The 15,176-nt window shown below is 38.4% G+C and overlaps 1 protein-coding gene across 1 annotated transcript in view; it reads left to right on the top strand.

Moving 5' to 3' along the window:
- Positions 1-15,176, top strand: part of Senp7 (SUMO specific peptidase 7) — a 103,152-nt gene that overhangs the window by 54,476 nt on the left and 33,500 nt on the right. The window contains exons 7-9 of the mRNA XM_059277134.1: positions 8,986-9,101; positions 12,182-12,366; positions 13,288-13,615. Of these exons, the coding sequence (XP_059133117.1) occupies positions 8,986-9,101; positions 12,182-12,366; positions 13,288-13,615 (629 nt within the window). The remainder of the gene's footprint in view (positions 1-8,985; positions 9,102-12,181; positions 12,367-13,287; positions 13,616-15,176) is intronic.

Here is a 15,176-nt window from a genome sequence, read left to right as displayed (position 1 = left end):
GGAAATGGATTAATTTAAGCTGTAAGAATAGTTAGCAAGAAGCCTGCCATGGCCATACCGTTTGTAAGCAATATAAGTCTCTGTGTTTACTTGGTCGGGTCTGAGTGGCTGTGGGACTGGCAGGTGAGAGAGATTTGTCCTGACTGTGGGCCAGGCAGGAAAACTCTAGCTACAAAAACCAAAAACAACAACAACAAAAATCCATAACTAGTGCCTGGTAATAAGTGGTAGCATTATTTTTATGCTTTTTTATTGCTGCTAGTTAAAAGACTCTATTAAAGGCTGTTGCTGTAGTTGATACTTCTGAAGCCTTCTACCCTGGAAGTGCCAGAATGATCTGAGAGACCACTGTTGCCAATAGCACTGTGGCCAAAGCATTTGACGGAGCTTGATCGGCCTCGGCATTTAGTTTAAGGAGGAGTCCAAAGCTCCTCAAGTGAAACTTGCGTTCTCTTGTTTCTTAAAAGGAGTCCTTTTGAAAGGAGAATTCAGAGTACTTGATGGAAATACGTTGACTTAGAGCTGTGCCATCGCTTCGGTAGATCTGTCCCAGTACAGCTGTATTGCGGTCTGAAAGACCAGCTTGCAGGCTGCTGCAGGGTAGTAAAGAAAATGCCGCAGAGCAGCGAGGCTTCAGGAGCTTTTTCTCTCTGAGGGTCTTAGGAAAGAGCACACACAGTCTGATGGTCACTTTCTCCATTCTCTCGTTTGCTCTTGTTTCTCATCTTGGCTTCTCTGTCTATTTTCTCATGTTGGCTCCAGCTCCTCTTTGGTTCTTACAGCTATTTATACTCAACAGAAACTTTCATGTTGAACATAGGAGTTACATTTTAGGGTCACATTTCAGAGAACAGTAAGAAACAGAGCCATCCCGACAATACATATGTAATAAATCTTAGCTCTCTAATTGCTGGGGCTGTAATCTTGCAGTTGCAACTTCAAAGAAAGATCCACTTATTGTTATCTATTTAGAGAGAGAGTTAAACTATTGAGGAGTCTAAGAGAAATAAGGAATTTGTGCATATAGCCTATATTTCTAACTGTAGTAACATTATAAACTAGCATTTTGTAATTAACAGAAATGCCGGGCTTTCTTGAAGTTTTTTTTTTTTTTTTTCAGAAAGAGATCTGTGTCATAAATGCTTTGGTTAGAACTCAAGTTTATCTTAAGTTTCTTAATATGAGCTTACTATGGCATTCTCCAAGGCACAGTGACAATAAAAGGTTTTTAAATCTTGAAATAGGATACTTTCCTATCCTGTGTGTAACTTCTGATTGTCTAAGAACACCTGCATCCCTCATTAGGGGCTACAGAGTCAAGTTATTTTCTGTAGCTTTGACTAGTCAGAATATATTTTCACAATTTGAGGTTGGGAATGGGTGTAAAGAAATTAATTATTTGCCAGCTAGCGGTAATTGGGCTGTCTTTGTATTTACAGCCTAGCCAGGCAGCTCAGTTGTGTGTCCTTGTGATAGCAAGGCACCTGGCCTAATCTAAAGCTCTTTTGAAGCTTTGTGTCACCTCACGATGTACGAGAAGCCTGTAACTGCAGTTCTCAACATAAAGATTAAAGGAATTTGAGCCAATCCAGACTCAACTGTTTTCTTATGTCAGCCTGAGCTCTGATATAAAACAGCTTTTAGGCGTGGCTTACAGACCTCATATGTAACTGCAGGCCTCACTATGAAAATATCCTAGTATTGTTTCTGTTCATCAGCATTATACAGCTTAGGAAGAAATTATCTTTCTGACCATCCACAGATGTGCATGTGCCTAGTAGGTGACTATATTCATGAGACAAACACAGGCAGTGGAGGAATTCCACAGCCGTATTGCACATGTAAAATTACAGACAGAAGCAAACAGGATTCAGAGTCTGTGGCCTCATAAGCCTTGCTTGAACGAGGTTCCTCCATCCGAGAGTTATTTATCTGGTGGGTTGACACCTGGATATAAATTGCCATCTGCTGTATTATGCCATGGCCCGCCTGTGACACGGCTGAAATACAAGATGAGCACAGACTATGTGGAGTGTAGGCATCTGTTGTAACCACCCTCCTCCCACTTCCTCTCAACAGCAGAATGGGTGTGTAGACATTATTTAGAGCTTCTCAGAGATAGGCTGTCTTAATTACTGTTATTATTATTCTATTATTGTGAAGAACGTGGTAACATGCCAGTTCTTGTTATATGTAACATCAAGTACAAACTCAGTCTGTGGAGGAGTAATGCAGGCTGTAGCCATAGAAACTGAGGTTTCCTGGGCAAGCCCTCACTGGGGCACTTCATGATGCATGTGGGCAAGTGGTAGGTGAAGACTGAAGCTCTGCTTTAGCCTTATCCTGCCAAGAATGACTGCTATCCCTGTTACAGACGGCTGGAATAGAATTGTGTGAGAAAGAAAATAATCAGAAGTCAAGAAATGATAGAAAATACCAGTGGTAAACAGAAACTTAAATTATCTACTTTAGGTAGTATATTCCACATGGCAGTTTTCACTAGTTTAACATATAAACCTTAATTACTATGCTTTAAATTAATTCTGGAGTAATTTTAAACTTACATTTATTCTAGTTATTCATTCTCCTTTCCTTTTTAATTCATTAATTATTCCAATTATTCTTGTTTTCCTCAATTATTATTATTATTCCTATTTCCCCAACTTCCTCAAATTCATGACCTCTTCTTTAATTACTATATACATACATATATATATATATATATATATGTACACACACACACACGTATAAGTAAATGCAACCTGCTGAGTCATTAGTGTTTCTTTTTAGTTAATTAATTAATTCTTCTCTTATACATTGCATCCTGACTGCAGTCAGTATTGCTGCTTTTGTGTATATATGTTTAGGGCTAGTAACATAGAATTACATAACCTATCGTGGCTCATCCCTGGAAAATACTAAATCTCTTTCTCTCTCCATTAATTGCTAGTAGCTCTTCATTTGGGGAAGGACCTTGTTAGCGTTTGACTGGTGGTGGCATTGTTCAGGTCTAGTTTAGGCAGCCATATTGTTGACATTTCATGGGTGCAGTTCCCTGTCATGTAAAGAAGATGCTGTCTTGCAGCAGAAGTTCTGATCCTCTGGCTCTCACAGCCTTTTGGCTTCCTCTTGGGGTGTTCCTTGAGCCTTAGGTGTAGGGATTGTGTTACAGTACATCAGCAGGTATTGGGCACTTCATGGTCTGCCCTCTGTCTTTTTGCCAGTTTTGGCTTTTTAAATGGTCTCTATGTGCGCAAAAAGAAGCTTCTCTGATGAGGAATGAGAACTACACTTATCTGTGGATATTAGGATAAACATTTAGAATGCAGTTAAAAATATACAACAGTAGATTCTCCTCTGGGGTCCATGACCTCACCAGCCATGGGTAATTTTTTAGGTTATAGTACTAGGCATGATTTCCTCCTACTGAGTGAGTCCACCTCCAATTAGGTGGCTGTTGTTCACTCCCAGGATATAAGTGCCACCATTGCATCCTTGGGGAACTCCTGCAGTGCTGGTCATTGTTATGGTTCACAGGCTTTACAGCTGGGTAGGACTGTTGCTTTTCTCCCTTGGCAGCTTGCATAGCACCTTCAGATACTGTGAGAACTAGTCTTCAGGGAGGAGGCTTCCAGGTCAGATCCACCTGGATTTCTCCAAGTCCTGTGTCTGAAGTGTGTGGTGTCATCAGCATAGGGTCTCACCTTCACGTTCTGGAAGGCAGCCAGGGCGATGGCAATAGCCTATTTTGTTTTGGAGTCTCGTAGGTTCTCCTCACAAAGCTGCTTTGTACTGCCTATATTGTTGAGGATAGAATTTTCACAGTGAAGCAATCACCTTTTAGACTTTCCTTTCATGGAAAAACATTTTATAGCTGATCAAATTTCGTTGCTCATTATTGGTCTGTTTTGATTTTATTTCTTCATGACTCAATCTTGGTAGTTTGTAGTTTGTTTATGTTTAGGAATTTATAAGTTTTCCCCAGAGTTTCCCAGTTTGAGGAATATAATAGTTTGTAATATTTTCACACTCCTTTTCATTTTAGATTTATCTGTTGTAATATCTCTGTTTTTACTTCTAATTTTCATCTGTCTTAGTTTATCTAAGGGTATTTAAAAGCTTGTCTGTTTATCTTTCCAAATAAACAACTTTTAGTTTTGTTGATCTTTTGTACTGTTTTCCTAGTTTAGATTTCTGTTGAAATCTTTACAGTTTTTTCTTTCTGTTGTTATTATTCTCCTTTTATTTTCCATTAAGGCATAACATTATATCATTTACTTATTGATTTTTAAAACTGTTAACTACTAGCATACAAAATAGTGGATTTTGTTGTGACATTTCGTAAAGATATATTTTTATTTTTAATTGTCTGTGTGTGTGCACAAATGTGCAGGTGCCCTCGGAGGCCAGAGTTGTTGGATCAGAGTTATAGGTGGTTGTGAGCTGCCCAACTCCAATTAACTCTGGTCCTCTGGAAGAATCGAACTTGGGTCCTCTGCAAGAGCAAGTATGTGTGTTCTTTTTTTTTTTTTTTTTTTTTTTTTTTGGTTTTTCGAGACAGTGTTTCTCTGTGTAGCTTTGCGCCTCTCCTAGAACTCACTTGGTAGCCCAGGCTGGCCTTGAACTCACAGAGATCCTCCTGGCTCTGCCTCCCCAGTGCTGGGATTAAAGGTGTGCGCCACCACCGCCCGGCGTATGTGTGTTCTTAATCACTGAGCCTTCTGTCCACTTCTTACTGTGACATTTTTATACATGTATATCATTATACTTTGATCTTAGTTGCCCCCCCTTCTTCGAACTTGAAATATCTCTACTGTTTTCATGTCACATGTATTTTTTACCTTCCTGTGGCCCCCCCCCCCCATACCTCCTCTTTGTCTCTCTGTGTCTGGCTTATGTCATTTTCCTGCAAATGTTATAATTTTCATTGTTCTTTACAGCTGAATAAAATTCTATTGTGTTTATATACAACATTCTCTTTATATATTTTTTTTACTGATGGAATTTCAGGCTTGTTCTAAATCCTAGCCTTTTTTTTTTTGTGAATAGTGTAGCAATAATCTTGTTTATTTAAGTCTTTCTATCATATGCTTAGTTTTCCTGTGGTATAGATCCAGGCACAGTATGGCTGGTTCTGTATGTTAGTTTGATTTTTAGTATTTTAGTAAATTAGCCAAGCCAATTTACACACCCACTAGCAATGTATAAAAGTTCCCCTGTCCTTGCAACCTTGCCAGTGTTTGTTTTCTTGATGATAACAATTCTGATATTGATGCAATGGAATCTCTCTGCATGTTTAACTTATAGTTCCTTGATAGGCTTAAAGATCTTGAATGCTTTTTTTTTTTTTTTTTTTTTGCTTTTCCTTTTTCGAGACAGGGTTTCTCTGCGTAGTCTTGGCTATCCTGGAATTTTTTTCTGTAGACCAGGCTGACCTCAAACTCACAGAAATCCACCTGCCTCTTTTGGGGTTAAAGCCACGAGCCACCACCAACACCATAAGTTCTTGAATACTTTTTTAAAAAATGTGTAGGCCAATTGTGTTTCTTCATTGGAGAACTGTCTCTGTTTCGCTGTCTCTGTCTCTCTCTCTTTTTATTTAATTTTTTTTCATTTTACATATCAACTCCAGTCCCTCCTCTCTACCCTTCTCCTGCTCTCCCCTCCTCCCCCCTTCCCACCCCCCATCCATTCCTCAGAGAGGGTAAGGCCTCCCATGGGGAGTCAACAAAGTCTGGCGTACCAAGTTGAGGCAGGACCAAGCCCCTTTCCCCTGTATCAAGGCTGAGCAAGGTATCCCTCCATAGGGAAGGGGCAGAGAACTGTCTCTTTAATTCATTAGTTCATTTATTAAGTGAATGATTTATTTTATTTTAAATTTTTTAGAGTTTTTTCTTTTATAGATTCCATGTTAATTCCTGTTTGATATATAACTGTTAAGGTTTTCTTTTTCCATTCTGTAGATTGTTTCTTCAATTTGATGATTGTTTCATTTTCTATATAGAAGCCTTCATTTCATGTAATTCTATTTGATAATTTTTGAGAGTATTTCCTACAGTACTGGAATTATTTTCAGAAAATCCTTGTCTTGTGCCTATATCTTGAAGAGTTTTCCTCTAACAGTTCCAAGATTTTAGATCCTACTTTAAGGTCTTGGATCCTTTTGGAGTTGTTGTTTGTGAGGGATGAGAAATATGGGCATAGTTTCATTCTTCCACATACGGTATTCAGTTTTCTCAGTACTGTTTGTTGAGGAGGCTTTTTTCCAGTGTGTGTTATTTTCACCTTCGTTGAAAATGAGGTGGCTGTAGCTGCAGAAACATTTCTCGATCATCTGTTCTCCCTCTCAGGTTCTAACTAGGCCAGACCTTGCCCAACTTCCAAGACCAGAGGATATGAGGAATGTTCAGGGTAGCGGCTGCTGGATCTTTTATTCTTTTCCATTGGTCTACGTGTATGATTTTTTTCAGTTGCCATGTGACTCTGATTCTGTAATGTAGTTTGAGATCAGGTATTAAGATACATCCAGCATCACTGTCCAGGATTGCTTTCATTATTTGGGAGTCTTTTGTGCTTCTATATGGACTTTTGGATTATTTTTTCTAATTTTATAAAGAATGTCATTGAAGATGTGGAGATTACATTAAACTGTAGATTTCTCTCAATGACATTATTCATTTTCACAGTATTAGTCCTGCCAGTCCGTGAGAAAGCAGGCCTTCCCAAACTTCTAGTGTCTTGAATTTTTTCAGTGTTTTAAAGTTTTTATTATAGAGGACCTTTAACCTCCTTGGTTAGGCTTGTTACAAGGTATTTGTTTAAAAGCTATTGGGAATAGTTTTTTATCCCAACTTTTTTGCATTTTTATTGGTATGTATAAAAGCTACTGATCTTTGTATATGATTTTTTATCCTGCTTTATTGCTGAAAATATTTGTCAAATTTAAGTTTTCTGGAGGAATTTTCATATCTTCATGGTCTTTTTTAGCATTTGTGTGTTTGTATGATGTATGTGCATGTATGTATTCACGTTCATGTGTATGTGAGTGTGTGTAGATTCATATAGAGGCCAAAGGTTGGGGTTGGGTGTCTTCCTCAATTGCTATCCACTTCATTTACTGGGGCCTGCCCAGCTGGTTTTTACATGGACGCTGGGAATCTTGTATGTGGGCACTGGGGACCTGTCCTCCCATCCTCATGCTTCTGTGACAGGCACTTTAAGCCTGGAGCCATCTCTCCAGCCCCTCTTTGGGACCTGTTAGCTATAGCATCATGTTATCTATAAGCAGAGATAATTTGCGTTTAAAAATCAGTTTTATCTTTTAAATTTCTGCTCCAGTTTTTCTTTTTGTTCCCTTACTTTTAAGTCCATTTCAATTAAAAAAAAAAACATTTAGATCACATTCTAGTTTTGTTTATAGTGCTTTGTGGTATTTTGCTGGGAAGTTACAAAATCAAAACAGACTTTGCTTTGCCTTAGGCTTTTGTCTTCAGTAAATGAAACCTGCTAGTATAGTGTTACCTATATGCTCTTAGCCTAAAGCTGATGGCTGAGGCTACAGCCTAGAATGAATTGACTTAGTCAAAAGTTCTTTGTAAGTTAAACTGGCTGAGTATTAAAGTAAATATAAAGGGCTCAGTAGTGTAATCATAGCAACAACTGATCCTTTTACTATGATAGTACTTTGGTAATATTTGGCTCCTGTAGCTTTTAAATTTATTTACTATATTCTCAATCATTTTTCTTATAGGTTATATTTTACTCATCTTAGTCCCTTTCACTTATTTGAGTTACCTTAGTTGTGAATACCTTGTATTTTTACAGTTGTAAACTGTTTAAAATATGTCTTTAGATATAGAGAATATTATATTACATTTACTTAGATTTAACTAACATATTTCTTATATGTATCAAATTTGTGCTCATATTTTAAAAAGAAATATACTGCAAAGTAAAGATGCTATTTATATTGTACCTTCTTATATTTTCATCCTCTGTCTTTTAAGTAATCCATAACTTAAATAGGTTTGAATTCTTCCAGACCAAGTTTTACATTTTCTTTTATATGGATTCTCTTTTGTATTTTTAAAAAACTGTTGAAAGTTTTATTCTTATCATGGAAAATTTTGTTTTTCTTCTTTCTTTTCTTCTTCCCTCCTTGCCTTTTGTTTTGCAGGGGTGGTGTGGGATAAGGTCTTTCAGTGTAGTTCTGGCTGTCTGGAAGCTCACTATGTTGGCTAGGCTAGCTTTGAACTCACAGAGGTCTTCCAGTCTCTGCTGGGATTAAAGGAGTGCACCACCACACCAGGCCAAAAATTTGTTTTTCCCTCAATAGTTTAGTTTAGTTATTTTGTCCATACCTTAAAATTTTAAATTATTTTATATAGATAAAATTTGTTAACACATTCCAAACTTAATTTTTTTCTTAAGGTTTGTTTTTGAACCATTTTTGAACTATATTAACAATTAGCTTTGGCTTATAATTGTTTTATTACACACACATATTATCAGGGTATTTGTGTTGTTAAAATTTCACTTTTTAAGCTCTGACTTACCTAGTTTATGTGAGATTCTTCTTCTCTCATTTTGCAGATACAGTGTTGATAGCCCGTCTTTCCCCAGAGACCTTTGGGAGTATAAGGGTGAGACAGAGATGGAAACTTCACATCTGAGTTCAGTAGTTCTCTGTTTCTGAGACTGGCTTTCTTTGTGTAGCCTTGGCTATCCTGGAACTTGCTCTGTAGCCCAGACTGGCCTCGAACTCGCAGAGATCCACCTGCCTCTGCCTCCTAAGTGTTGAGATTAAAGGTGTGCATCACCACACCCCAGCATCAGTATTTTTTTTAAAGTACCTATAGCATATAGTATCACACATAAAAATGCATTTTTTTAGCCTATTGAATTTTTATTTGAATTTGTGTCAGGTGTCTTCTAAATTCATCTGAGCGTTATTAGAAATGAATTTAATCTAATTCTGTCTTGCAGAGGCTCAAAACCAAGTAAGATAGATAACGTTTCTGCAAAGCAGACTCCTCCATGTGTGAAGGAAAAGCACAGAGCTGATAGTGGTGTTTCTGTGACATCTGATACTCAGCCCAAAGGTTTGTGATTGCTAGCAAATGGAAATTAGAATTTTGCTTATTGTATTTACAGCAGTTTTTGTCGAATATCTTATAGTGATATTGAAATGATATGTGAAAATAAACAGTTATCTAATATACATAAAATTGCATTTATATACCTAAGTATATATTTATTTCTTTACTTGCCAGTCCCAAAAGTTAAATTTGAATATTGCTTTTTATATTTTTATGTGTGTATGGAGTAAAACTGTCTATGAAGTTATGTTAGTTTGGCTATTAAAATCATCGTTTTTATGGATTTTAACGTTACTGTTACCTGGAATTTTATTATGAGCTACCCACTGTATTCTCTTACTGTAAAATGCATTGGTCAGAACTTGTTTTAACTCTGAAAGGATGCCTACCTAAGCCAGTTTTAGCAAACATGAAGGTAAATGTATCTCAGACAAACTTCCTCATAGGTCTCCTGATGTATATAATAAATAAACTATGACTCCTTTCCTTTTTATTTTATTTTAAGATTTAAATTTTTTTACCAAAATTTATGAAAAACTAGTTTACTACCTTAGCCATTAGAATGCTCTTGGATTGTTGATAGTTTAAAACAAAGTGAGATATTTTGTTTTCTGAGTAATTTTCTAAATTATTCATGAGAAAAAAATGTCCTTTATTCACACTATGCAAAAATTTATGTATTTCATTTCAAATATAACTATTAGGATTCTGTGTGTGTGTGTGTGTGTGTGTGTGTGTGTGTGCGCGCGCGCGTGTATGCCTGAGGAAGCCAGAGAAGGGTTTTGGCCTTTCTTGTTTATCATTTTCTGTCCTACTCCTTTGGGATAGGCTCTTTCCCTAAACTGGCAGAGCTGGGTTGGCAGCCAGCCAGTAAGCCCCAGCCAGCCTCTTCCCTCCACCCTGTTGGAGCTGCAGTAGCAATGTATGCAAGACCATGCCTGATGGGTCCCAGGAGTGCATGTCCTTGTAGTTGGGTAACAAGTAATCTTAATCATTTAACTATCTCTCCAACCCCTACAATATTTTCTTAGTAGACCTCATAGAAACGAAGGAAACTAGACTTAACTTTTATGTATACAAGAGGCCAGTGGAATTTTTTTTTCTTTTTTTTTTTGAGGGCAGTTACTAGAGAAAGCATTGCAACTTTGTAGAGACAAGCTTCCACACAGCCACTTAGTACATGGTGGGAACATTTCTTAGGAACGATATGAAACTTGTTAGTATAGCATTATTTATATGCTCTTAGCCTTACGGTTAGTTGTTAGGGCTTGAAGACCAACCCGAGCGAATTGACTTTAGTCAAAGTGTTTTGTAACTGAAACTGGCTGAGTCTTATTTTGAATATTTGAGATTTTATGAGTAATGTGGTGTGGTTGGGGACACTGACTAGCTCCACCTCGTCTTATTTCTGTTTTCTGTAGCTCTTTCTCTTTTGTTGCTATTTATTTCCACTTTCTTCCACTCACTCTCATAATCACACGGACATGGGCTGTTATTTTGTCATAAACTTTCCTCCTAGGACTAAACTCTAGTAGGTGTGCTATCAGTTTAACTTTATTCCAGGAATTTTCAAATTATTCTGGATCAGTGAATTAACACCGTATTATGAAAATGACCATATTGCCAAAGCTAACATAAAGATTTAATGTAATCCCCACCAAAATTCCAGTGACCTTCTTCACAATACTTGAAAAAATAATCCTAAGTGTTCATATGGAAACAGAAAAGACATCTAGACCAAAACTAAATAGGCAGAACATTGCCAGGAGGTATCACAATGAGTGACTTCAGTTTATACTACAAATCCACAGTGACAAACACAGCATGCTACTCCCACAAAACAGACACATAGACCAATGGAATATAATCAAAGACCCAGAAATAAACCCATGTAGCTTTAAAGAAAAATTCAGTCATGAAATTTGCCAGGAAATGGTTGGATCTGGAGCTTATTTTATTAAATGAGGTATAAGGTCTCCTGGGTTCTGATTTGAATATTATGTGTAGTTATGTGGGAATGAGTGTGCATATAGGTCAGAAACTAGAAAGTAGGTTGGCTACAGGGATACTGGGGAGAGGAATTGGGGAAGATTGATGAAGAGAAACCAAAGTATAATGAGTTCCATAATGAAACTCATTACTTATATGCTAATTAAAACATACAGAATAATAATAAGAGAAATGCTGGCCGCTAGTGGCGCACACCTCTAATCCCAGCACTCTGAAGGCAGAGGCAGGTGGAATCTCTGTGAGTTTGAGGGCAGCCTGGTCTACAGAATGAGTTTCAGAACAGTCAGGGATACAGAGAATCCTGCCTTGAAAAACAAAACAAAACAAAACAAAACAAAAGGGTAATGAAGTATTTTCTCTGAATTTGCTAAATACAAATGGGTGGAATATTGTAAATGTAATTATTTTATAACTTTTTATTGTATATACCTTTACCATGTTAAAACCTTTCATTTTTATTTAGACAGAAAGGGGGAAATGTTGTGGAATATTAGTTTAAGATGTGTTACATTCATTTATGCTGTGGAATATTTGTTTAGTGATGCAAAGATGTGTTACATTTTTTACGTTGCATTTGTTTAACTCTGTAAAGATGTGTTCGTTTGCTTGCCTCAAAACACCTGATTGGTCTAATAAAGAGCTGAATGGCCAATCACTAGGCAGGAGAAAGGATAGGCAGGGCTGGCATGCAGAGAGAATAAATAGGAGAAATCTAGGGAGAGCAAGGAGTGAGGAGCGAGAAAAGGAGGAGAGGAGGATGCCTGGGGTTAGCTATCCAGCCACACAGGAAGCCCCTCCCTCCCTCCCTCTCTCCCTCCCTCCCTCCCTCCCTCCCTCCCTCCCTCCCTCTCTCCCTCGTTCCCTCCCTCTCTTCTGTCTCTCCCTCCCTTCCAATGTCACTACAGAACAGAGCTGGTTAATGTAGGACGTACCTTTATATTTTCTTCCAGTGTCACTATAGAGGTTTTAACATGAGCTTTAGGCAGTGCATTGATTTCAATACAGCTATGAACTCATGTAAGAGGAACTTTTGTATGTTTTGGGCATAACTGTGCCTTTTATGTTTTTTAAAGACTTTAATAGTGGAAATAAAGGTTGTGACTATCTTGAAGAGGGGACCAGAAACAAGAACGCTTCACATTCTTGTTCAGAAATGGAACACACTCCAGTTTCGAGGAAGAGAAAGAAAAGAGTTAGAAGTAATAGACATGATTCTCATAATTCTAAATCTTCTTTGGATAAGTCACCAGAATATATAGTAAGTAGATGTATTTAAATGCTATAGGGAATGATTTTGTGCTGTGATAAAAACGAGTTAACTGTAGCCAACTAATGAATGGTCTTTGAACTTTCTACTTTACTGGACTTTTTTTCTAGTTCTGTGTAAACTTTATTTTTTAAATTTTAAATCACATTACTTTTATTTCACGTTATTATTTGTGTGTGTGTGTGTGTTCAAGCGTGCTCACACTTGTGTGCACGCACATGTGTGCTCATGTGTATATGGCTCTCAGAACACAGTTTGTGGGAGTTGGTTCCCTCCTCTCACGGTGTGTGCACAAGTGATCAAACCCAGATTGTCAGGCTTGGTGGCAAGAGTTTCCACAAGTTTTGATGTTCTTTCTTACTTTTGCTTTTGTTACTAAAAAGCAATTTTTGTTACTACTTTGGAAATAAAAATGTTAAAAAGAATCTGACTGTTCTAAAGTTTATTAGCTCTGACTTTGCCACATGGAAATTTCTTTCTTTTTTTTAAAGATTTATTTATTATGTATACAGTGTTCTGTCTGCATGTACACCTGCAGGCCAGAAGAGGGCACCAGAACTCATTATAGATGGTTATGAGCCACTACGTGGTTGCTGGGAACTGAACTCAGGACCTCTGGAAGAACAGCCAGAGCCCTTAACCTCTGAGCCATCTCTCCAGCCCGGAAATTTCTTTATTTGACCCTTTAAAAATTATTTGGGCATCAGATTTAATAGGTTAAACCCTGTATCATTGTATTTGGGTGGCACTGCCAAGCATAATTAGTGTAGCTGTGTACTGTCTGTCCATATCCTTACAAAAAGGGTACACTTTCATTTTTATGTTATTCCTGATGAATTTAAGTCTTAGATGTATACCTTAGGGAAACGCAGTGGGAAAATGTAACTTCTCTACTTTTTAAAAACCGTTCAGAAAGAAGAAAATGACTCAACGATTTCCAGTAAGCTTGAGCAGTCAAGTGACAGCTGTCCTGAGGACGCAGCACCCCCCGAGGGACCCACACCTGAACCTGCAGAGAGTGAGGCCACCAGTGTGTGCTCACTTGCTGTTCAGGAGTCAGGTGTCACCGCTGCCTCTGGAAGGGCCTGTTCACCCACCCGAAGCTTGGAGAGCTCCGTTTCTCACAACGAGGTGGAGGGCTCTGCCCCGGCTGAGAAGGACGAGGAGTTGACTGTGAGAGAGAAGTCTCTTGTAGGTGGAAACCGTGAAGAGAACCAGTTGTTGATCTCAGCTGAACCAAGTAAGTAAAAGAAGATTGTAAAGACACTCCTTTTCAAAGCTTTACTCAGAGCTTTTGCTTTTCTCAAATTTTCCTAAGGCCAAAAGCTGTTTGAGCCTCTGGGAAGTATATCAACTTTAGGGAAAACATCCTTGGTGGTTCCCTTATGAATCTTGTAATACTAATTTAGGCAAACAAGTGGAGTCTAGAAACAGTAAAGTTGTTTTGTCTTTTAGATTTATTTATTTTATTTTATGTGTGTGAGTGTTTTGCTTGCATGTGTGTGTATATGCACCACATGCATGCCTGGTGCCCTCGGAGGCCAAATGAGGGTGTCAGATTCCCTGGAACTGGAGTTACAGATGGTTGTCAGCCACCATGTGGTTGCTGGGAAGCAAACCTAGGTCCTTTGTAAGAGCAGAAAATGATCTTAATCATCGAATCATCTCTCCAGTCCTGAGAGTAAGTTTTTTTTTTTTTTTTAATTTTAATTTTTATTTTGCAATACAATTCAGTTCTACATATCAGCCATGGATTCCCTTGTTCTCCCCCCCTCCCGCCCCCCTCACCTTCCCCCCAGCCCACCACCCATTCCCACCTCCTCCAGGGCAAAGCCTCCCCTGCGGACTGAGATCAGCCTGGTAGACTCAGTCCAGGTAGGTCCAGTCTCCTCCTCCCAGGCCGAGCCAAGCGATCCTGCATAGGCCCCAGGTTTCAAACAGCCAACTCATGCAATGAGCACAGGACCCGGTCCCACTGCCTGGATGCCTCCCAAACAGATCAAGCCAATCAACTGTCTCACCCATTCAGAGGGCCTGATCCAGTTGGTGACCCCTCAGCCATTGGTTCATAGTTCATGTGTTTCCATTCGTTTGGCTATTTGTCCCTGTGCTTTATCCAACCTTGGTCTCAACAATTCTCGCTCATATAAACCCTCCTCATTCTCGCTAATTGGACTCCCAGAGATCTACCCGGGGCCTAGCCATGGATCTCTGCATCCAGATCTCTCAGTAGTTGGATGGGGTTTCTAGCACAACAATTAGGGTGTTTGGCCATCCCATCACCAGAGTAGGTCAGTTCGGGCTGTATCTCGACCATTGCCAGCAGTCTGTTGTGGGAAAGTAAGTTTTAAAAGATATTTACCATGAAGTAGCCCAGAAGTTTTATAAGATTCTCTGAAGACTGTTGTTATTGTATATTGTTGGAGTGGAATTTAGATTCAACTTGATTGTCATTAATTTGATTTAGTCAATTCTTAAAAATTGTTGTTGTCCTCTGACACAAAAATTCAAAAGGCTCTACAGGGTACGCAATGATTTGCATCTATATCTTCTAGCCATTCATTACCCCCTCCCACAAGAAAGTAATGTGAAAGGACTCAGGACACAATTCAGAGTGATATCGTAATACTTTGCCAAAACTAGAAATTGTTTGGAAATTTGTCTGTTAATTCTATCACTGTAACAGAATGCCTGATATAATTACATAATTAAAGACTGGGCTGGGAATATAGCTCAGTGGCATTGTGCTTATTATTTACAAGACTCTGGATTCAATCTCCAGCACAAAAGAAAGAGAAAAG

This window comes from Peromyscus eremicus, chromosome 12 (assembly GCF_949786415.1).
Source record: "Peromyscus eremicus chromosome 12, PerEre_H2_v1, whole genome shotgun sequence".
NCBI classification, from domain to species: Eukaryota; Metazoa; Chordata; class Mammalia; order Rodentia; family Cricetidae; genus Peromyscus; species Peromyscus eremicus.
Note: the sequence above shows the minus strand (reverse complement) of the source record. Positions and strands in the feature narration are given on the sequence as shown.